Here is a 24,062-nt window from a genome sequence, read left to right on the forward strand (position 1 = left end):
TTCACCGCCCAGAGCGCCGGGTCCCTTTAGCGCTGCAGCGTTCAGGTTCGCAGTGCCTCCCGTTGGTTGAGCCTCAAACACGCATCCATATTAATCGTTGACATTTGTTGGATTTCTGGACGTTCAGCAGGCCCTCCCACCCATGTCCTTGGGTGTCTCGTGAACTGTCGCCCTTCTTCAGCAGGAAGCCCAGCAGAGAGACAGGGTGGGGGCGGGGGTGGGGGGAGGACCCTCACGAGCCGCCTCATCCCTGATTTTGTGTCCTCATCTGTGTAATGGAGACAGCGATACTTTCTTAGTGAATGTGTGAGGTCTAAACGCGATACCAGACGCCAGCCACGAAGTTCTCCGCGTGTGTGGCCTGTCCCTGCCACCGCTGTTTCCACGTCTCCATCACTGGTGTCCCGTTAGCTCTTCCAGCGACCCAGCTCAGCGTCATCAGAAAACCGGTTAATGTTTGCCACCGTTGATTAGTAGTCATGGTTTCTCAGCTCCTTAAGGGTGTTTGATACAAGTCTTTAAGTGGCCGTGAACTTGCCATGAACTCCCCCAGGGACACCATGCCGGTCACCTGCTGCTGGTGCCTTCCGGGGGCCCTCCAGGGGCCAGGCAGCGTGCCCGCGAGCCCCTCGCCAGATGCCAGGCAGAGAAAGATCCCGCGGCGTTAAGTCAGCTTGCTGTGTGTCGTTGCTGGCAGAAATTGAACTTCGAGCGCAAGGGTTTCTGTAATTTTTAGACCTCAGTCCCGAATTTCAGAAATGTCGTGCTCTCCTAAGATCTGTAATTTCCTGGTCCCCCAATTGAGCATTCTAAAAATGCACGTTCTGACCTTGAGGCGTGCCCATTTGGATCCGGCTGTAAGATTCAAATCCGGCTGCGAATCCAAAGCTTCCTCAGTCACCAAGAAGGCTGTGCAGACAGCATATCACATCCCCACAATTATGGTCACCTTATTTATGTTTGCTCACCCAGAGAGCGAGATGGCTTTTCAAATCCCGACACACCGTGAGGTTTTAAAAAAACATGCTAAGAGATTCTTCGCTGAGCCATCGGCAGTTCCAACAGGGAAAGGACTGGAGCTGGCCTGAAGGAAGGGGACGAGGACAGAGGAAGAAGAGAGACCGGGGGCACGGCTGTGCTGTGTCGTCAGGAGAAAGGGGGGCTCAGACCTTCCTCCCAGGAGCCTGGCCTTGGCCTCACGTCCTTGGCACCTGTGTCCCAAAATGTGGCCTGGTCTGCCCCCTCCCTGGGGCTGAGCTCTCACAGACACCTGGCATTTCTGTCACGTCCCTGTGTCCAGCGGCCCCAGCGCCACCTGTGCCCCGCGTCCTCCCACCTTCGGCCCCTCTCTCTCTGGCCTTCTTTCCTTTCTCTGCTGCCCGGCTCCCACTCCCCACTCCCTGGGCAGGCCCCTCCCCACAGCCCTTGCCCGGGACCCGCACCGCCAGCCAGCCAGCCCTCTCCTTCTTTCTCACTGGGCCGGTGCTAAGTCAGAGCCCTTCATGTCTCTTCCTGTGACGAGCTCTAAGTGTGATACTGCGTTCATTTATTCATTTTTTTTTTCATCTTTTTCACGTAATAAGGATCTAGCTTCTTTACTAGGCTCTTGAAATATGTAAGAATGATCAAGGAGATGGGATCCCAAGGAATGTGTGGCCTAGTGATGAGGATAAAAACTTTACAGGGAGGCCTGTAATACACGTATGTGCTCCAAGAACAGCACGACTTACCCTTCATGTCCACGAACTACCTGTGCACGGGCCATCCTTTCGTGTCCGTGAACCTCCCACACACAGGCCATCGTTTCGTGTCCATGTACTACCTGTGCACGGGCCATCCTTTCGTGTCCATGAATCTCCTGCGCATGGGCCATCCTTTCGTGTCCACTAGCTACCTGTGCACAGGCCATCCTTTTGTGTCCGTGAACCTCCCATGCACGGGCCATCCTTTCGTGTCCATGAACTACCTGTGCACGGGCCATCCTTCTTCCTAGAACAGGCTCTTCCCTACTGTGGAATTATAACATGTTCAAGCCATTTGTTTGATCTCCCCCAGAAATCTGCAGGGTCCAGGAGATCTTCACAGCTGTCGCACCCCAGACCCTCAACCAGTCTAGCTCCCCTCCCCCACAACCGGCTATACTCACCTGCAAACAAAGGCATCATAAGTGTTGTGGAATGTTTCTGTCACTGCCGGTGCACTCTGTTTGCATTTGTCTTCAGACCAGAGTTCTTCAGCACCAGCACTACCGACTCTGGGGGCCGATCAGAATGTCCTGGGCATTGCAGGTGTCAGTAGCATCCCTGACCTCTACCCACTGGATGCCAGCAGGAGCCCTCCTCCCCCACTCGTGACAACCAAAGGTGTCTCCAGACATTGCCCAATGTCCTCTGGGGGTGAAGTCACCCCTGGCTGAGCACCACTGGTTTAGACTGAAGCCTGCTCAAGGGCAGGATACTTCCCATGAAGCTGCTGTAGCGCTCACAAGGTTGTTGGGATGTTTCCTTTCAGTTTCTGCCATGACTTTGCTGTCTTTTAAAAAAAATTTTTTTTTAATGTTTATTTATTTTTGAGAGAGAGAGACAGAGTGCAAGCCAGGGAGGGGCAGAGAGAGTAGGAAACACAGAATCCGAAGCAGACTCCAGGCTCTGAGCTGTCAGCACAGAGCCCAACATGGGGCTCGAACTCATGAACTGTGAAATCATGACCTGAGCCAAAGTCGGACGCTCAACCGACTGAGCCTCCCAGGCGCCCCTGCTATGACTTTGACCCGGACTAATGACCACAGTTCCAAAGGCAGTGAGCAGAGACATTGATCCCAACTGCCATTCTGCAGAGGATAACATCCATCCATACACACACACACACACACACACACACACGCTTACACATATTGTATAGTTAGGGCTTTAGAATCAATCCCTTTAAAAAAAATTTTTTTTAACGTTTATTTATTTTTGAGACAGAGAGAGACAGAGCATGAATGGGGGAGGGGCAGAGAGAGAGGGAGACACAGAATCGGAAGCAGGCTCCAGGCTCTGAGCCATCAGCCCAGAGCCCGACGCGGGGCTTGAACTCACGGACCGGGAGATCGTGATCTGAGCTGAAGTCGGACGCTCAACCGACTGAGCCACCCAGGCGTCCCCCTTTTTAAATATCCATATAGAAATATGATCTACGTGTATATGTTTGCCCTCGGCAGTAAAATAAAATCACTGTTAAGAATCTCATTGTCATTTCTGTGTTGCCTCAGTACCATCAAGAGGACCAGCTCCTCTGAGCGAGTATCTCCTGGTGGTCGAAGGGAAAGCTGCGGAGATTCCAAAGGAAACCGAACCCGCACGGGATCTACAAGCAGTACTTCCAGCGGCAAAAAGAACAGTGAAAGGTAAGGGCATCTTCTCTGCTGGTCCCACCGTTCAGAGGTTTCGTTACCTCTTTTCCCCCAGCGATGAATCAGAAGAGCACCCAGTGTGTACGCGCTCCCGCCCGCGGAGCGCCCTTCTCCTGAGCGCGGTGGGCGCTACTCAAGCCCCCATTTGAGGCGGCTGCTCGTCACCCTTCACACCGCTCGTTGTCCAGGTGGAAAACCATAACTGGACGTCCCCGCACCCTCGTGCAGGCCAAAGTAGCTCCTGAGAATTTGCTCGGCCCCAAGTCCGTGGAATTGGGGAAGCCATTCTGAATTTCCCTACGGAACACTTCACACTTCTGGTACCTTCTGCTGTCATTCAGAAATTAATTTCAGTGGGTTCTTTAAGTGCGTCGACAGTATTTTCTAAGGTAGACCGACTGGGTGAAAAGCTGGAGTTTTAGGATTTGTTAGAAACCTTCTTGAATATCGAGCTAACACCAGAAATGGGAGCCATTTCTTTCCGGTTTCCTGAAATACGCATGCTTATAATTGAGCATTTCCCTTTGAGGTTAATTTATAACGGATTATGACAAACACCTCTACGACTAACAGTAACCTTTTACTAGTGAAAGCTCCTTGTTGGCATTTTCAGAGCCTGTTTTATGTTTATGAATGTGCGTGTTTGTGAGATCGTTTCTCTGTGTAGATACCTGCCTTTTTAAACCTTGTGCTTTCATTCTGTGCCTTCATTCTCTCTGTTGAGCAAGGCTGAGGAAGGAGTCTCAGCTTCACAGGCTAAACGTGTCCCCCCCCCGCCCCAAATGTTTATGTAAGGAGAAGGCTTAGTCATAAAGCAATGGACTCCAACCCACAGGCTGTAAAAATTCCAAGTTTGTAAATCTATTCTGATTCAGTCCCGTAAGGAGGCCTGAATTGTTTTTCAGTTTTATCCCTAAAAGGTAGCTTCTGCAGGAAAGATGCAGGCAATGCTAACATCAGCAGGTTAGGGCCACAGTTGATTAACAGTCCCGGAGACCACTGATGTGGGGTTCTGCCTTCTAATTTAGGCTATTAGTACTTCTTATCAGAAGATTATGCTAATTAGGTGATAATACCTTTGAAATAAGGCCAAGTGGTTACTATGACAGTAGAGTATAAATGGGTCATGCCGTGTGGCCTTCAGGTTTCTTGAATGTAGGGTAAGCTTGGAAGTTGACCTGAAGTGTCTAGATCTTGGCAGTTCTTAAAACCTTGGCTCCTTCTGTGCACATCTGATTTTTGTTAAGAATTTCCAAAAAAGAATCTGCATTGTGCAAACACCAGATCTGTTTTATCTCTTAAATCCTATGGCTTTGATAAATGTTCTGGGTAAATATTTCCATAAAAGATATTTGCAAAGGGGTTGTGTGTGTGTGTGTGTGTGTTTTGTTTTGTTTTGTTTTTAATGCCACAGCAGGAGACTTTGACTTAGAAATGAGGGGCCAGGAAAATCTACCAATCATTTTCTAAAAATAATTCAAGCAACTAAACATGTCCATTTAAAAATAAGCCCCGTGCCTCATTAAGACCCAGGAGTAGTTGAGGCCCACGTAGCCCCGAGCTGGTTGAGTTGCTCCCACACACCTGAGGAGTTTCAGAAAGAAAGTTCTTGCCTTCTCTTAGGGAATTGCTTGTCCTGGCAGATACCTTCAGGGGCCCGTAGAAATATTAGCGCAATAACTCAGACAGAAAGAAACAGCTAAGAAGCAATAGCAGTGAAGGTCAAAGTTGGTGACTCAGCCTCTGCCTGACCCTCTCCTTCCTTCTTCTCCTCCCTTCCCGCCTGAGCAGCCCCACCCTTGAGCTGCCTCGACCCAGCGTCAAAGCAGAGGTCGCGTCTCGTTGACCGATGCCTGGACTCTGGGACTTAAAGGGTGCAGAGAAAGGTATAGAAAGTGGCCCTCACATAACCCCCTTCGAAACACCGTGGTACTCAGCGGTCTAAGATAGTAAGGTCTCTGGCTCGTTGCTCTGATATTGGTCTGTGGTTCCCGGATGCTGGCTTACATTTCCAGAGCTCGTCTTCTTTGGCTACCAGGGGCAGCAAGACAAGGTGGAAAGGGCACGGGGTCTCTGGAGTAAGAGAAAGGTCTGGGTTCGTCGACCAGTGCCGCCGCGTGACGCCTTCGAGCCTCCGCTTTTGCCGCGGTGCCTTAGGGATTAGTACATCCCTAATTGCCTCCCATCTCATCAATGAACTGACTGGTGGGAAAGCACTCAGCACGAGGCTTGGCACTCAGTCACGGGCCTCGTGTCGTGGCAGCTGTTACAAAGTGAGACCTGCGCCAGGCAGAGGAAAATCATTTATGAGGCTTTCCAAAATGCTGAGCTTTTATTCCCTGGCTCGTAAGATAAGGGCTCGTAAGAGAAAGCGATTCATCTTTTCTCTGGTGTGACACGCGTTGCATGGTGTTCACGCGAGCGATGCGGTCCTGCGAGCACAACCCGGGTTCTGGCAAGATCTGGAAGCGCTCAGGGGGGAGCGCTAAGTATCACCCGGCTTCGCAGTTGTCCACGTGGCATCAGGATGAGCCAGGCGGGCTCGCCAGGATGCTCGCGAGGGAGGGGCGGAGCAGGGGGGCGGCTTCGGTTGGGTCCTGTTTGTGGAAGGAGGACGTCCCGCACGCACGACGGTGCCGTAACTTGTGTGAAACAGACTGGCTCCAGATCTCCCATTACCGCATGCCATATGCAGCGCTGTGTTCAGAGCATGTGGCACTTGCACGGAAATTAGAAAAAGCCTCCTCTTGCTCAAGGAAAACAGTTCCACCTCGGCATACAGATTTCTCAGTAACAATTACAGCAACCGTAAGCTCCTCCGTGCATATCGCACAAACCTTAATGTTGAACATGAAACGATAGTGGTTTTGAGATCTTCGGCTTTCACCTTCTCCAAAATAGACTAATGTATTTAAAAATATCAATGAAAATAGCAACTGTGTTCTTTTGTGAGTTGCAGTCCTCTCGTGCCGGCTTCTCATCTTCTTTGGAAATGGTCGCTGGATTTGACAGTCATTCTTGTGACATTGGGGACTTTTATCTTCGAATGTTTAACATTTTATTATTTTTTTAATTTTTTTACACGTTTATTCATTTTTGAGAGAGTGTGAGCGGGGGAGGGGCAGAGAGAGAGGGAGACGCAGAATCCGAAGCAGGCTCCAGGCTCTGAGCTGTCGGCACAGAGCCTGACACGGGGCTCGAACCCATGAACCGGGAGATCGTGACCTGAGCTGAAGTCAGACGTTCAACCGACTAAGCCACCCAGACACCCCAGAATGTTTGATGTTTTAGAATACTTTGCTTGTATCAAAACACAAAATGTTTTTAATGTTTATCTATTTTTGAGAGAGAGAGAGAGAGAGAGAGAGCACAAGCAGGGGAGGGGCAGAGAGAAAGGGAGACACAGGATCTGAAGCAGGCTCCAGGGCTCCGAGCTGTCAGCACAAAGCCTGATGTGGGGCTCAGACTCACGTACCACGAGATCATAAACTGAACCAAGTTGGACGTTAAACTGACCGAGCCACCCAGGTGCCCCTGAAACCACAAATTTTTAACAGCACTTAATCTGTGTGCTGGCAAACTTCTATAAGAACAAAAGCAACATATGGCCATGGGATATTTATTTCATGTATTGTTAATGATAAATATTAACAATTATATAGTGATTTTGTGTCATAGTGAAGCACTTACTAAATTTAAATAGGAAATCAACAGTAACATTCTGATGAATGACCTGTGCTATCTAATGTAACCAGTGTACTAAGGCAATAGGGAATTTTTTTTATTAAAAAAAAAGTATTTTGTATCAGAGAAACAGCTACTACTTAGAATGCAATTTATGTTGGATGTTGCCAGACTGATTAAGTGTTTCAGTTAGAAAACTGCCCCCCCCTTTGTAATTCTGACTGGACTGACATATATCAGCTTTGTAAGTAAGACTTTGTTTCCAGCAAAAAGTTGTTGTAATGGACTGATTTTGTTAGAATGGGAAATGTTTCAGCCATCTGCTGGAAACCTCATCAGAACACACATTTAAACCCTGCATTTCAGAGTCAACAAATGTGGGGGGGTGGGAGGGGAACGCTTCAAAATAACAAAGATGTGAAAGTATCCCCTTAGATGCTCTTTTTTTTTTTTTTTTTTTAACGTTTATTTATTTTTGAGACAGAGAGAGACAGAGCATGAACGGGGGAGGGTCAGAGAGAGGGAGACCCAGAATCTGAAACAGGCTCCAGGCTCTGAGCTGTCAGCACAGAGCCCGACGCGGGGCTCGAACTCACGGACCGTGAGATCGTGACCTGAGCCAAAGTCGGCCGCCCAACCGACTGAGCCACCCAGGCGCCCCCCCTTAGATGCTCTTTTGTATTGAACAACCTCAGCATCTGTGCCAGCCATTTTACAGGGTCCAGAACCCTGAGCTGGAGACTCCGAGCTCCGTCCGTCCTAAAGCTGTAACATTCCACGAAAGAGTCTTTTCAGTGACACCTTGAGGCCCTCAAGGCTCAAATTTGTTCTTTTATCTCACCATCACTGATAGTGCAATCTGGAGCTTAACCCTCAGCCTGGGTTTCTGGCCCCCCATGTGCTGGCTCCCCAGCCTCTCCTGTGCCCTCATATTCATGTCTAATACCAGCTCTCGCTTGTCCCCAGCAAGATTTTTTTCCTTTGAGATAATTTACTTATTACACAAGTAGCATGTGTCTTAGGAAATCCAGATGTCCAAAAAAGAAGTGAAAAATCTCACTACTTAGAGACCTCAGAGCTAACGTTTTATTCCTTTTCCATCTAGACTTTATTTCTAGGGTACTGTGTGTCTGGTGTATCATTTAAATACATTTGTAACCTTCTTTTTCATTTGCTTCGTAGCCACGTTTTTGTGGCAGAAGACATGCTCTGACAGTGTAACTTCAGAGGCGGATCATTATTTAGCTAGGCAAATATACGTCAGTTGGACATCAGGTGCCAACAAGGTTTTTCTGATCTAGGCAGGCCAGCCCGACATCTAGAACAATGCCCAGATGTTTGCAAGAACCCTTAGCACAGAGCTTGCCTGCTGTTGGCACTCCATCCACGGTGGCCGTGATGATTACCTTCTACCCCAAGTGTTGGAGCTAATGTCGGTGTGCCTGCTCGTCCTGGCAGTGCCCCTCTTCTTTCGGACATTCCGGAATTCCCCAACTCCTGTTCCCACCCTCACCCTGACCTGAAAAGGGAGGAAGGAATCAGAAACCCTGAACAATTTTGTATCACCTTACCCCTTCCGTCCCACAGCACTGCCTAAGTTATTGAGCACGTACGGTGCACAGAACACAGTGTAAGGCAGAGTGGGACGTGGAAAGGCCCGGCACACACACCAGACCCACTCCCTCCACAAACGTCAACAACACATTCAACTGAAAAGGGCCAGTTTCCTTAGTTTCCAAAGGACTCAACACAAACAGAAAAAAGACAATCAGCTCACTAGAAAAACGGGCAGAGGATTTGAACAGGCAGTTTGCTGAGAAGGAAGTACAAATAGCCAACTGACTAAAGAAAAGATAATCAGATCCACTCTTAATTAAAGAAATGCAAATCTCAGTAAGAAGATAGTATATGGAGAAAAAGCTTTATTGTATTATAAAATAAAACACAGATACAAAAAGAAAAAAAAAAAAAGGAAAGAAAGAACACCCCACACAAGCAAATGCAGAGCTTAATGAATTACACCTTCTAGCACTTATTAAGTGGAGGGTTTTTCCTCCTCCTGAGTGACATGTGTATGTGTCTGGAGATTTGGTGGCGGTGGATGGTTGGATATATTTGGAGGAACTCTAGCTGATCCTTCAGGACCCAGCTCAGGACACCCCTTTCTCTGGGAAGCTTGGCCTGGCCCTTGGGTCTGAGTCAGTTGCCTTTCAGATTGCTTTGCACCTGCTGGTTATCTTTATCTATACCTGTAACTCCCTCCCCACTCGCCCCATGCCCATACATACCCCTTGTCCTCCCTTAAGCTTCGGGAAGGCAGAAGCTGTTGTTTATTATTCTTTGTATCCCTAACTCTTTGCACAGGGCCTGGCACACAGTAGCTGCTCAGTAAATGTTTGTGGAGTGAATGAAAGAATATATATTTAATTTAAAACAAAACAAAACAAAACAAAACAAAACAAAAAAAAAACATAGTCATTTAAGAACTATGTAAGCAGCACCACCTATTGGTAGATGACTTTAACACCACCCTTCAGATTCTAAAACATTTTGCCCTGGAAATTAGGTGTCTTAAGTTAAGCATCTTCGCTTTACTGAAAGGGTTGTTCACTCCCCGAGCCATGGGGTCATTTATCTTTTAACACATGTTAAAATAATAAGTGCTCATATTCTTTATATTTTAGTTTTGAGGCTGGTGGGCAGGGGGCCTGGAGATTACATGTAGGTTCTCGTCAGCAATGTTGGGAGCAAGAGGGAAGTGATCTAAGTAAAAACCGCGTATTGGGCACTCTGTTACAGGCGCAGTTTGATCTTGCCAACGCCCTGGACCTTACGGTGGCTTTAGTCCCATTTTGTAGGTGAAAGAAACTGAGACGTGGAGGTAGAGCGACTTGGCCAATCCGAACGCAGACCCAGCTGACTTCAAAATCTGGGCAGGTTCTGCCACACTGAGCTGGAGGTATTGGCTGGAAATGTCTATGAAGCGGTCTTTGTCCCCAAGTAGGGTCTCCGGTGACTTCCAAACTCTTTGAGATGTTTCCCACATGACCCCATTTCTAGTAGAAAGCTGCTTAAGGGCATTTATGTAGAGAATCATTACTTACATGGTAAAGTATTTTGATTGCCAGCGGGAATATTATTTCATCAAGTGAGATCGTTTCAAAAGGAGTCCTGGTACGTATGTCAGGAGCTACGGTTTTTATAGGTGAACAAATGTCAGGGAGATAACATGTTTCACTTTGGAACGGTGTCCTTTCTGATCGAGCCTCGTAAATCATTTTCGAAGGCAAGTATCTCTGCTCGAACAGCGTTGACCCTGTTGGCTGTGCTCTAATCCTGGTCACCCAGGGGTCCCTGTTACACGCGTCCCCCATGTGTCAGATCCGCAGCGTGCAGGACCTGGGCTCCTGAGCCCCCTTTCAGGCACGTGGGGTAAATTAGCTAACAGGTGGGGAGCTGCGGAAGTTCCGAGCGCAGATCCCGCTACAGAGGCGGGCACAGCGCAGGGAGTGCCGTGAAATCGGAGTCTGAGCCCCTGCCCGACTCCCCTCCTCATACACACCCAGCCTGCCGTGTGGCAAGGTGAGTGTTAGCAGATGAAAAGAAAAACGGCCACTAGGAGACCACCCTGTGCCCAGAGTCCCCGGTGAACATTATCGGGGAGTTAACAACATGCGATGCAGACTCAGGTGGTCGTAGCCGCTGCATGGTTGTGAGCTCACGGCTCAGGGTGGGGGCTTTTCCTCAGCTCAACTGTTTGATTTTCTCTTGCTGCCCCCAGATCCAGCCGCCGGTCTGGCACAGGCTCCCGGCTGCCTCGCATCCTCCGTGAGTCCCCAGGTACCGCTTCCTTATGAGAATCCTTGAGATGGTCTCCCGAGCCAACCAGCTCAAGGAAACACACAGCCAGAGTCTTTCCGCAAGTCATCCTGCCAAAACAGCAGTAAAAACCATACCCGACCGTGACACTGTTCACTCGGGAGGTATTGGCCACTGCCAAGGGCAGATTAGCCAAGAGATGAGGGTCTGCTCACCAGAGGGGAAACCCTTCCTCTCCGCTGGGCTGATGTCTCTCGTGGGCTTCCGGGGGGAGGAGGGGGGCATCTGTGTCAGCTCCCCACGGGGACAGGGATGCGTGAAGCCTCACGCCTCCCCCCACGGAACCACACCCTGGCTGTGCAGGGAGCGTTAACGTCACCCACTCACGTTTTTCCACTTAGCTCACACTAAGGAACAGGTGATCAGAGACCAACTGCGCGGCCCTGGGGCGGTGGCCTCCTCCCGTACCAAGTGAACTTGCAGCCCGGGCCCGTTTTCAGCAGTGTCGGGTTCCCAGGGTCCCCTTGCAATCTACTGGCAGTGAGTTCTGGAAAGGGCAGGTGTTCAGCGTGCGGCTCCGGTTGAGAGATTTTGACCGGAGGCCGCAGCATCTTTAATCCTGCATCACGGCTGTCGTAACACCTTCTACGGGTTTGCCCCTCTGTTACTACTGCTCCAGAGGTTTGTGCTTAAAAGGTTCGCACCCACGAGTGGAGCTCCCGTTTCCCTGGCACTCTGTTGCTGTTGAAGAAAGGTGGTGGTGCAGAGGCAGGAATAATGGATTCAAGAGTAAAGACAGTATTTTTTTTGCTTTAAAAATGTAGCTTTCTGGGGCACCTGGGTGGCTCAGTCGGTCGAGTGTCCGACTCTTGATTTTGGCTCAGGTCGTGATCTCGTGGTTTATGAGTTCAAGCCCCACATCGGGCTCTGTACTGACAGTGCAGAACCTGCTTGAGATTCTCTCTCTCCCTTTCCCTCTGCCTCTCTCTCTCTCTCTCTCTAAAAAATAAGTAAACATTTAAAAAAGAATATAAGAAAAATGTAGCCTTCCATAAAAGTGAAAAAAAATGTAGCTTTCTCAAAGAATGGAACACAGCAATAGCATCCTTTCTAAATACAATATGCCCAAAACGTGATGCGCAGTTCAGAGCACAAGGTGACAACAGTGCCTTTCTCCATGACCCTCAGTTGTTTACACCCACACTGCCTTTTCTAGTGTTTTAATAGATAGATCTTTTTTAAGTTTTTATTTATTTTTTTTTCATTTTTTTTAACGTTTATTCATTTTTGAGACAGAGAGAGACAGAGCATGAATGGGGGAAGGTCAGAGAGAGAGGGAGACACAGAATCCGAAACAGGCTCCAGGCTCCAAGCTGTCAGCACAGAGCCCGACGCGGGGCTCGAACTCACGGACCGCGAGATCATGACCTGAGCCGAAGTCAGACGCCCAACCGACTGAGCCACCCAGGCGCCCCAATTTTTATTTATTTTTGAGACAGAGAGAGACAGAGCATGAGCAGGGGAGGGGCAGAGAGAGGGGGAGACACAGAATCCGAAGCAGGCTCCAGGCTCCGAGCTGTCAGCACAGAGCCCGACGTGGGGCTTGAACCCACGAACCGTGAGATCACGACCTGAGCTGAAGGCAGACGCTTAACCGACGGAGCCACCCACGCGCCCCTAATAGATAGATCTTTGATTCTTCCTGTAATGTCACAAGCCCGGCCTCAGGAGTCCACAGGCCTCCCTGTGTCTGGAATTCGAACTGCCCTACGGATCGCTCTTTCTAAGAGGAACATAGTTCATAATTGTTCTTCTCAATCTCCAGGGAAGGTTCTGGATTGCTTGTTCCTGCGTCTGGGGCTTTTGTGTCTTTCCACTTCTGTGATTAAAGTCATGACGGAAAGATGGCTCTCGTGTCTTCTGATTCCCTACCTGGCTTCCCCGTCATTATGTTCCTGTAGCCGGTAGGCTTGTGCTGCCGTCTTCTGCTTCGGCCCTTCCTCCCGTGTCCTCACCCCGCCTGTGACTCTCATCATATGTGAAAGTCGGAGTTAAGACCTATGTTTCCGCTTAGATGATCACAGGACTGTCACTCCCGCTCTGACAGCGAGAACAAGCCGGTGATCGACAGAAGCATGGCTATTTTAAACCCACCGTGGAGCTGAGGTCACAAAGTAATGTGATGAACTAAAATCCACACAGCGACGAGCCTGTCTTAGGAGAGACGGGTCCACGGCTGCTTTTATCCTGGGCTGAGCTGCAGAGGAGAGGGGCCGTCGGGGATCACGTCAGGAGAAAGCAGCCGAAAGCTCACGGAATAATTCAGCCGGGTGTGGACTGTCGTGGTCGTTTGGAATTTTTGCAAGCCCCATGCACAGGGGGCGCTTCACACACACACATGTGTGTGCACACACACACGTACGCACGCATGCACACCTTTCTGCAGGCCTTCAGTGAGCTCGTGACAGATCAGGAGCAGGTCCGGAGTGCAGGAAGGAAGACATCCCCTCTGAAACACAGGCACATCAGCTGCTGTCGTATGAGGGCAGAGCAGGGGAACCAAGAGAAATCATCTACACTGTGGACCAGGTGCCTGCAAGAACGGTCACCCCCGAAGGAGGAACAGGAGAGCTGACAGAGAGCCCCGGAGACACAGCCCATGGTCAAGTCTGAGGACCCACTGGGAGAGCCCGGGGAACCCTACACCACCCACCCCCTGCCCCTGGCCTTGCCGTCACAGCAGCAAGCAGAGCAGAGACCCCCGCCCTGACTGCGTTTACCCGCCACTGGGTGAGGAACAGCATGAGAGGGCTGCTGGGAGCCGTGCAGAGAACTATCACTGGCTGGGGCACAGGGTGTGTCGGGAGGACCCCAGGACGTTGCAGAGCGTCAGAGGCCTCCCTGGGAAGAGGCTTGGAGCACAGACAACACGGGGGCCATGGGACGGTGTCCAGGAGGAGGGGAAGCCAGGCCAGTCACCTGTCACAGGAGCTCCGGGCACGTGGGAGGGACACCAGCGATGGGGCAGCTAGACTCGTGGACCAGGGGACAGCAGAGGGAGATGCAGACAAAGAAATAAAGTTGTCAGGAGAGATGGCACTAGGGCCTCAAGGCCCGTGTGGCACTTCGAGTTTTGTGTCATGCTTTCAGAGTAGGTTTTTTTTTAATATCTTTTATTTAAAAAATTTTTCTTTTAAGTTTATTGAGAGAGAGAGAGAGAGAGAATATGCATGGGAGGGGCAGAGAGGGAGAGAGAGAATCCCAGGCAGGCTCCACACTGTCCGTGCAGAGCCCGACACAGGGCTCGAACTCACGAACTGTGAGATCGTGACCTGAGCTGAAATCAAGAGTCAGACGCTTAACCCGACTGAGCCCCCCAGGCACCCCTCTCAGAGTAGTTTTCAATGACCAAAGGCGAGAGTCCCAAAAACTAAGCCTGCAACAGCCCCAACTACGTAAAGCTTGAACAGACTGCCGAGCACTTCCAAAGCATCGGTCAGGAGTTTACCCCCGGTACTGCATCAAATTATCCGGAAGTCCAACATATTGATAATGTTATTTATTATATGCTGGGGTTAAGGCTGATTCTTACTGGTGGTGTTTCTGAATGTATTTGAAGAAAAAACTGGAGGAGAATTGTAACATCGGGACTAAATCTGCTCAGGTACTTTTTGAAAAATACGCGCACACACCAACCTGTGTGCCTCTGTGGCTCTCTCGGGGGCGGGTTTCGTTTACTTGGTCGGTCTTGTTCCATGTCTTAAAGCAGGAGGCAATCCAGGAAGCAGGGTGGACGGGGCAGATGGTGTAGACACCGGAGTCTCGCAGACCTGGGTTTGAACGGGAGACACTTCCTGCCCTGCCTGAGGGTCCCTTCCCTTGTCTGGCTGCCTGAGGGTCCCTTCCCTTGTCTGGCAGGCAGGTGGTGACCTCTTCCGGCAGGTGCTTGTCCTGGGAAGTGGTCGCATGCTCTGCTGCCCTGGGGGCTGCTCATGCCAGCTCATCCCGGGGAAGCCTGCCCCTGGGGATGTCCTTAGTCCGTCGGCGGCGTGACCTTGAATGCTCTGGGGATTTGGTTTCCTGGGTGCAGTCGTGGGGTGGTCCCAGCCCGGCAGAAATCCGCGGTGGGGCCCCCACAACACTGATGAGATGGCCGCGGCCCCGATATTCCTTATGTTTTCCCTCTTTTCCTTCTCACAGTAGCCACCCTGCCAGGAGCTGGGTGTGTCGGCAAGTCCTACGTCAGGAACTTTCTGGTTTTAAATAAGTGCTTTCAATCATCCGTGAGAAGAGCAAACCTTTGCGTGTGTAGACGTGGCCGTTCGCATCCCGACCAAGCACGTTTTCCTGCCGCAGACACTTACCTGCTCTCATAAACAGCTCAGTTGTGGCGGCAAAGCGGGGGTCACAATCTCTTGCACCTGGTTTTAGACGTTCTCACGTACATTTGTCCCGCTCTGCAGTTGCGTGGTTTTGTTTCTCTCGTTAGCGAGAATCACCGGCACAGCATCAGCGCGACCGGCCTGTGCTGCCACCGGTGAGCTGGGGGGTCTTTCATGAATGAGGTTAAGCACCTGCCACACCAGCCTCCCTCTAAACCCTGTTTCTGTTTTGTCTCCGCAGCAAACCCAAGGAGCCCGTCTTCAGCGCAGGTAAGTCCCGTTCAACTTTTGTGCGCGTGCCCCTCGGTCCCCTCAGGACTTGGGGGACGCACGCGGAGCGGTTCCGGGGGGCCAGTTGTCACATGCGGAGTCTGCGTGGCGGGGCTGACAGGCTGAGGGCCAGGAAGCCCGTGCCCACGGGTCGGGGCTCAGATCCCAGGCACGGCCCGCAACTTGGTCTCAAAGACTAGACCCTTTCCCTTACGTCCTTGAAGACAGATTCAAGATGCGTCAACAAGGAGGAAGAGTGAGACGCCACCACACGTGTGAAAGCCGAACTTCTAGGTTGAAGATCGTGTGTGGCCTTTCTTGTTCCTCCCTCTCCCCTGGGGCTCCCGAGGCAACACCTCTGATAGGAAAGCTCTCTGATGCGTTAAGTGGTCACTTTGTCCAAAAGGAGCTTTTTTTTTTTTTTTTTACTCTCTCTTTCTGCCTTCAGTCTCCTAAACTGCAAACTAATAGTTCATGATGTACCTTTCCATATACCTTTTCTTTTTTCTTTTTGTTAACCCATTTTATAATAAGGTAGATGCTATTGTTAGGATATTAACCTTCTTCAAAAGCGCATCGAAAATGCAAAATCGTTGACGGGTATGTCACCCGTTAAACAAACCCGTCTCATTTTAACTTTGGGTTTTCCCCCCTTCGATTCGGAACCGGAACTGATGTAAAAGTCAGCCCTCCGTAGGTAGCGGCATGTGCTTTATTTAGGATTCGTTTCCTGTTCGGGAAGCATGAAATCACGCGCTGAAAACTATAATCGCCCTATGCCTGTGGAGCCAGGTCCTGAGCCCCCCACGGGCTCCTCTGCAGGGGCGGGGGGCCACCCCCCCCCAAGAGCTAGCTGCCCCAGGTCCCTCCTGCAGTTCTCGCTATCTCTTCATCTAGCGCTTCTGTCCCTGTCTCCGAAATCACAAGGGAAACGCCGGGTGATACACTGCAAAGGTAGGCGGCATTTCTGAAATCTCACAGCTCTCTCAACAAAGCTGCTACCCAGGCTGCCGAACCCTTTTCCGTACGGCCAAGCAGATACTCTCCTCGTACGAAAACGTGTCCATCACACAAGCCACTGCACCTGAAGTTAAACAGCAGTCCTGCGCCTTTACTTGGATGGGTTTTGATAAGTAGCTGTACATTCGATCTGGCTTGGTTACCAGCTGGTTTTGCAGGAACTCTGAAGGATTCGTAGAAACCCTAAGAGAGCTATAGGGCGGCCCTGGATGTCCCGCTGTTTGGCCTGGCGTCCTGTGCCGTTGCGGCTGGCCTCTCGCTCCGCACCTTCCGGTGGGCGGCTGCGTGCTGTGGTCCTAACCTGCCTGGAAAATTCCATTGCCTTCCCTGGCTGTGTTTCGCTCTTAGGCATAGAATGCCCAAATTTCCAGGGCAAAGCAACGCCAAGGCAAAATTCAGGGCTTTTTGGGGGGCCTCGTTCAGTGGTTTAGCATTGTGCGATAAGTAAGCCTCGGTCCCGAGGATTTAACCAGCACGCGGCTACGGTGCGCTCAGTGTTTCACACACACTGATTATTACAGCCACGGAGGGCTCTGCCGTGCTGTGGAGATGGCATCATAGCCTGTTACCCATCCACGTTCTGTGCCTCCTCGCGTACAAAGACAGTTGAGGGAACCGCTTGTCCTCAGCTCTGTGCTTTGCTGGCATCTGCTTTCTTCTCCCTTCTGTCCTCTGCCGGGCGCTCCTAGGTCCTGCCGGTGTGGCGGCCACACCGTCCGATGAGCCCAGATTAGGGGGAGGGACTAAAGAAGAGAAGAGGTTTGGGGCGAGGGGAAGAGCAGGGGCCCGGAGCTGGGTAGATGTGTAGGGCGGTGGAGACACTTCCGGCCAGACAGGAGGGTCCAGGTGGGGCACTCAAGGCCGGTGCGGCCACTTAGGGGAGAGCAGGCAGGATGCTAGACGTTTGGATCCAGCAGGTAAGAGGGCGGGCAGAGGACATTGCGTGGAGGAAGGACTTGGTGGAATCCACTTGGGGCCTCGACGGGTTTGGCTGCAGAATATAAAATGCCCGGGGCGGGGCACTGACAAGACAGCCTCGGGTACCGGGACCTCTGCTCGGCTGGTCCCGGCGGATCTGGGGAGGACGGACCCTGTGGCGGCATCCTCATGGAGCGCCCACGGAACAGAGCGCCTGGCACGCCGTCCGCAGGCTGAGCGTGTATTGCCCCTTACTTAAAAGTCAGACTTAATATGTGGCGTGAAGAATGCATCACACGCATGTGAGGCCTGACATGCACGTGTGCACTAACATAAAACTGGGACGGCCTCTTAGTGTGCGGTGGGGGGGCTCGCATGCGGCATTTGAGGGTCCTTAGGAGCAAGATTTACAAAAGTAACTTGTAAATGTGGTGCTCGCGGCACCATAGTTATTTCGTGACTTTTCCTCACCGATGTCCCCTCCGCCGATGTTTCTTCTCTCGAGTTAATGTGCCGCTATGGCTGGAGCGACCCAGTTTAAATGCCGTGGAGGCCTGGTCCTGGGATCTGCAGTGAGTTCTAACCGAATTCGTCAGGAACTCACAGGACATTTTCCTTGGTCTTACTATATCCTGAAAGCGAGCAGAAACCCCCAACTCGTTTCTTTTTTAAAACTGCACGTGTCCCAGGTTGATGTATTACTGGGTTTTACTTTTGCCCCCGTAATGACTTCTTGAGACGTCAGAAGTTATTTTATTATAAAAATGCTTGTTCTAGAAGCTTCTGTTTCTCAGTATCTCCCCCTAATGGGTCTTTAGTCCTTCCGTTTTCTTTCAAGCTTATCTTTGAGCATTTTCCTTCTTGTGTGTACCCCAGCATGCACTCTTGCTGATTTTGTGTTGTTTGCACTCAAAAAATGTGTCCAGCGGATAAGATACATAAAGGTGTATTTTTACATTGCGATATAACAAAACGATCTAAGTGTCGAAAGATGCCTTATGAATTTCGCTACTGGAATTGTATATACATGGAAATCACTGACAACTCTAAGTGGATTTTTTGCATTGGTTGTGATTTTGCGAGGTGGCATCCCCCCCCCCCCACCCGATGGCGAAGACAAGTGTAACCACTGAGTCTCTCGTGGAAAAACAATGGAATCTAGCTCTTCCCTCTCTTTTACAATTTCTCACGTATTTCACGTACTTGAGGAAGCAGCACGTCCAACGTAAACAGAGTGAAAACTTTGGTTTTAAATGGTGCGACTTCAGGTTTCCGTTATTTCCCCCCCAACCCCACCCCCAACACGTTAATTAGAAATCACGTGAAGAGTAGCTAGACCCTTTCCTGGGACATTAAGAGGAGAAAGAAAATAGACATTTGTTTTCAGATCCACCGGGCACAGAGGCGTCTTACTGATGTCTTTGTTCTTGTTGTAGAAGAAGGATACGTAAAAATGTTTCTTCGCGGACGCCCTGTGACCATGTACCTGCCCAGAGATCAAGTGGACTCTTATAATTTGGAAGCAAAAGTAGAGCTGCCCACCAAGAGACTGAAACTGGAATGGGTGTATCCTTTATTCACCGATTAGGGCAAATAGTCTATCCACACTTAATTTTTTTTTTTTTTTTTGATTTAACAAAATGGGCCATATGTTAGAACCCAGTACGGTGTCTTTGCAAATAGGCTCCGTGAGTGCTGCTGGCTAGGGGGACACTGACCTATCATTCCTGAATGAAAGATGGTGGTTCTTGCTCAAATACATATGCATTTATTTCCCGACAAGAAAATATTAACGTTCATGGGATTGGCTGGATGGTTGGGGTTTTGTTTGTTTGTTTGTCTGTTCGTTTTTAAAGAGCCGTGAGAAAACGCATCACTTTCTTTCTGGCTTGAATTTTAATCTTTCCAACAGAATAAAGGTAGTTAAAAACTGGGCTGGTTGCCTGGGTGGCTCAGTCACTTGAGCGTCTGACTCTTGATTTCAGCTCAGGTCACGATCTGACAGCTTGTGAGTTTCACGCTGACAGCGATGAGTCTGTTTGGGATTGATTCTCTCTCTCTCTCTCTCTCTCTCCCTCTCCCTCTCTCTCCCTCTCTCCCTTCCTCCCTCCCGCCCCCTTCTCACTCATGCTTTCTCTCTCCCTCTCAAAATAAATAAATAAACTTTATAAAAATAAAGGTAGTTAAACACTAAGAGAAAAGCAAGCTGAATGAAAATAATCACAAATGCGTAGAGTTTAAGATTCTAATGAAATTGAAAGCTGGTTATTTGTAACGGTAGTTGCCACCTGCTTAGTGAGCTCTGCAGGGGCCCACGGAAACAGCATGGAAACTCAGGAAGATACTGAACTTACAAACTTATGAAAATGAGAATGTCAGAAATCGAACTAAACCGTGCTGGCAGGAGGTTTTTGAACCCGAAGAGTGATACACTGGAAGGAAGGACAGGCATTCCCCCCCGAAACCAGGTGGGGGCCTGGCCAGCGCTGGGAACCTAACAGCAAGGTCAACACTAATCGAAGGAGTAACATCAGACTGGGAATAATACCCCAGTCCTGAAGGAAGGGAGTAGATACAGGCGTAAAGAAAATCCACATGTGGCGTAGATAGAAGGCTACTTTAAGAAAAAGAAACAGCCTCCCCCACCCAAATGTAAATCTCAGAAATGAGTCAGCCCTATGACTGACGTTCTTGAGATCAAGCTGCTGGAGCCTTCATACTATGAGATTTAGAAAAGTGAATGAGCTTCCAGAGAGAAAAACCTGAAAGACAAAGAAATCGAGCCTATGAAAAGGGGTGAATGAAGCATTGGGGTTTTTATTTTAACTTTTACTTTAGTTTTCCTTATTTATCTTATTTTATTTATTTTACTTTAAAGGAATTCTGCAGAGGCCACCTTTCCAGTCCATGCAGATTTTAAGACGAACAAAAATCCTCTCTTTGCCCTCAAACAAATTTCTATTGAGTACCAGTTTAATGCCAAGCCCCAAATATGAATTCTGAGAAGTTGGTTTTTTTATTTTTTTTTAATTTTTTAAAAATTTTTTTTAGGTTTACTACTTTGAGAGAGAGAGAACACGAGAGGGGTAGGGGCAGAGAGAGAGGGAGAGAGGGCATCCCAAGTGGGGCTAGAACTCACAAACCGTGAGATCGTGACCTGAGCTGAAATCAAGAGTCAGACAGACACTCAACCGAGTCAGCCACCCAGGCGCCCTTAAGAAGTTGGTTCAAACTGGTGCTGTTGTAATCAGCTGGAAGAATTACTATTTGAAAGGATGGTTTCATATTCTTTGGGAACTTTCTCGAATTCTCATCTGTACCTAAGTTTCTCTCCCAAAATATCTTCTTTATATTTTCAGATTCAGATGTCCTAAGCATTCACTAGAACATCTGTTTTGGCACAGATAATTGAAGTGATACTTCTTTAGGTCCATAATGGTTTAAATTTTAGGGTAAATCACGGCTGGAAAACATTATTCGAAGCACATTTTTTTCGGCCTACTCTCTGTTCATATTTTAAAAGATGTGAAACAGTGGAATTTACTTCAAATAAATAAATGGTACTTTTGTTAGATTATTTTTTCACACTCAAATTCAAGTGAAGTTTTGCTCTCAAAATAGTTTTCAAGGTTTGGAAGTATACATTCCAAAATCCTAACGGAGGTAATTATCCCCAAGAAGCTGGGGATGTTGGGGCAAAGAGGAGCTACATTTTTCACCTTTTACGTAGGTATGTGGGAGTGTCGTTTGCACCTTTTACAAGTACTTTCATAACATAAAAAAACTTTTTAAGTAAAAGATTTAGCTCCTAGATTACAATAAAAATAAAATTCACTCAGTAAAGTATATACAAATCAATTACCAGTATCTTAAAATTTATTTATTTATTTTTAAGGCTTATTCATTTTTCAGAGGGAGAGTGTGAGTGGGAGAGGGGCAGAGAGAGAGGGAGACACAGAATCTGAAACAGGCTCCAGGCTCCGAGCTGTCAGCACAGAGCCCGACGCGGGGCTCGAACTCACGGACCGTGAGATCATGACCTGAGCCGAAGTCGGACGCTTCACCGACTGAACCACCCAGGCGCCCACAGTTTAAAGTTACTTACATGAGAGAAATTGATGGTATCAGTCTTAGGGAATTTTATTGCCCATTCCTGTTGAATAAAGCTGATGTCTTGTCGGGTCTTAAACCAAATCGGGTTTATCTTGACGTACACAAAGCTATGGGTACCGGGGTCGCGACTGTCGTAACAACCTGTACTTGCTTCCAACGGGGGAGACGGTGTACTTCATCGCCTCCGTGGTGGTGCTGTACAACGTCGAGGAACAGCTCCAGAGGCACTACGCCGGCCACAACGACGATGTGAAGTGGTGAGTCCTCACCCCTGTAGAAATAGCGTCAGCGGAAAGACGTCGGGGCTGGGATGTAACTAAAGAGAGGAGAAGAGCTCTGAGGAAATAAGATCTTTTGGAAAAGCTCTTTCTGTTCCACGTTGTCTGTACCCGGTGACCTGCTAGCTACCCGTCTCTCGAAGACACTACAGACTAGTTTTTTTGTCCTTATAACACATCCGCGTACCCAACCGTGTCACCCAAGCAAATAGTTCTCATAAACCCCTGTTTGGAGTCCTTCTTAACACAAATGCTAGTAGATTCTAATGTGCGACTTTATATAAAAAAAATTTTTTTAATGTTTATTTTGGGGAGAGAGAGAGAGAAAAACAGAGCACAAGCAGGGGAGGCGCAGAGAGAGAGGGAGACCCAGAATCTGAAACAGGCTCCAGGCTCCGAGCTGTCAGCACAGAGCCCGATGCAGGGCTCGAACTCACAAATGGTGAGATCATGACCTGAGCCGGAGTCGGACGCTCAACTGACTGAGCCACCCAGGCATCTTATTTAATAAAAGTAAAAATATCCATGTTTATTTCTGGCCTTGCTGTAATTCATTCATTTTAATTCATTCATAATCCACTTACAGCTTTTGGAAGGATAGGGAGTAAAGCAGGTGGATTTACCTATTTCTATTTGTCCTAGATCCCTGATCAATTGTAAAACTCCTGTTGGTAAAAGATGATATTTTGGGGGCGCCTGGGTGGCTCGGTCGGTTGAGCATCTGACTTCAGCTCAGGTCACGACCTCACAGTCCGTGGGTTCAAGCCCCGCATCAGCCTCTGTGCTGACAGCTCAGCGCCTGGAATCTGCTTCCGATCTGTGTCTCCCTCTCTTCTGCCCCTTCCCCTGATCACGCTCTTTCTCTCTCTCTCTCTCAAAAAAATAAACGTTAAAAAAAAACTTTTTTAAAGGTATTTTTGCTGTTTAACATACTTAATCAAGGTTGTTATAGAGTTGGTATTTTCCAAGCAAAGGCTGCTTTTTCCTTGCGTTTGGAAATTCTCGAGACAGAAGGGCTGGATGAAATAGGCACTAACTGCCCAAGGTCATTGGGGTGCGCAGAGACTCTCTGGTGACTCTGTAAGAGGTCAGGTACCATATAGTTCCTACATTTAAAGTTTTGATTAGACTCTGTGGCCAAGAGAAAAGTAAAGCGTACTTTTAAAGCGTGGATGTTTTATAAATACCCTCTTTTTAGCCTAGCAGTTCACCCTGACAGGATCACGATAGCCACGGGACAAGTCGCTGGTACATCTAAGGATGGAAAAGTGAGTTGCATTATCTTTCGTATTTTTATAACAAACCGTTAACTCCGTAGAATCTGGAAACCTTGCACTGATGATTAAGCCTGCCTAGCTATAAAGTAGCTGAATGCTTCTTAACCCTTCATTAGAATTTTTTTGTCGCGGATTTTCTTACAGTGACCTTAAAAACCCCTCGAGCTCACCTTAATTTCGGCCAGTTTTTAAACAGCCTTGGTCTTGCCTAAGAATTCAGCGATTCTTAAGATATTTCTTTACACACGTGACGAACACGAACGTAGTAAGTACACATTTAATAAGTAAAAGTCATAATGAATAGCATTCGGATATGGGGCATTTTGCCTCTTCAGCAGACTTCAGGCACCCTCTGCCTAAGTGCCCCAAATTCCTGACGTCACCCCAGAGCGCGAGTCTGCACATGACCCTCAAAGGCTGCCAGAGAGTTTGGGCACAAGTTTTATAAGCACCTCAGCAAGACTTCGGCTGGAATTTTAAGGAATCAGAAGGGAACTAGTGGGCTCTAACAAATAGAGCACAGTGCGAAACTGGCTTCCACTTCCTTCTAGGCCGCAGTCTGTGGTCGCTGCCATGTCTTAACCAACACCCCCTGTAGCTTTTTTGATCTCTACTTGCACAGTGTATGAAAGGAACCTAATGACACGGAGTATTTCCATTTTTACCAGCGTGTTTTCTTCCAGAAAGCACGGATGCTGGCTACCAATTTTCAGAAAATACTCTAACGACGTCGTAACTTTTCAGAAAATATTTTAATAACGTCGTATTTTAAATATTAACTTTATGCTATTTCCCATGAAAATTCTGCACTTAAAAAAGTCACAGGAACAGTGGAAATCAGTTTACGATTACATAAATGCACATAAATGGCACAGGGCCTTCGTCCTTTTTTAAAATGTTAAACGGC

The 24,062-nt window shown here is 48.7% G+C and overlaps 1 protein-coding gene across 3 annotated transcripts in view; it reads left to right on the forward strand.

The window, feature by feature from the left end:
- The window catches only part of EML1 (EMAP like 1), a 185,823-nt gene that overhangs the window by 132,366 nt on the left and 29,395 nt on the right, over nucleotides 1-24,062 (forward strand). For 2 of the 3 annotated variants that reach the window (XM_042944258.1, XM_042944256.1), the window contains exons 4-8: nucleotides 3,254-3,388; nucleotides 15,521-15,549; nucleotides 18,924-19,053; nucleotides 21,708-21,857; nucleotides 23,077-23,146. In XM_042944258.1, the coding sequence (XP_042800192.1) occupies nucleotides 3,254-3,388; nucleotides 15,521-15,549; nucleotides 18,924-19,053; nucleotides 21,708-21,857; nucleotides 23,077-23,146 (514 nt within the window). The remainder of the gene's footprint in view (nucleotides 1-3,253; nucleotides 3,389-15,520; nucleotides 15,550-18,923; nucleotides 19,054-21,707; nucleotides 21,858-23,076; nucleotides 23,147-24,062) is intronic. The other variant, XM_042944257.1, reaches the window with a different exon arrangement.

The sequence above is a fragment of the Panthera leo genome, chromosome B3, assembly GCF_018350215.1.
Source record: "Panthera leo isolate Ple1 chromosome B3, P.leo_Ple1_pat1.1, whole genome shotgun sequence".
In the NCBI taxonomy this organism is placed as follows: Eukaryota; Metazoa; Chordata; class Mammalia; order Carnivora; family Felidae; genus Panthera; species Panthera leo.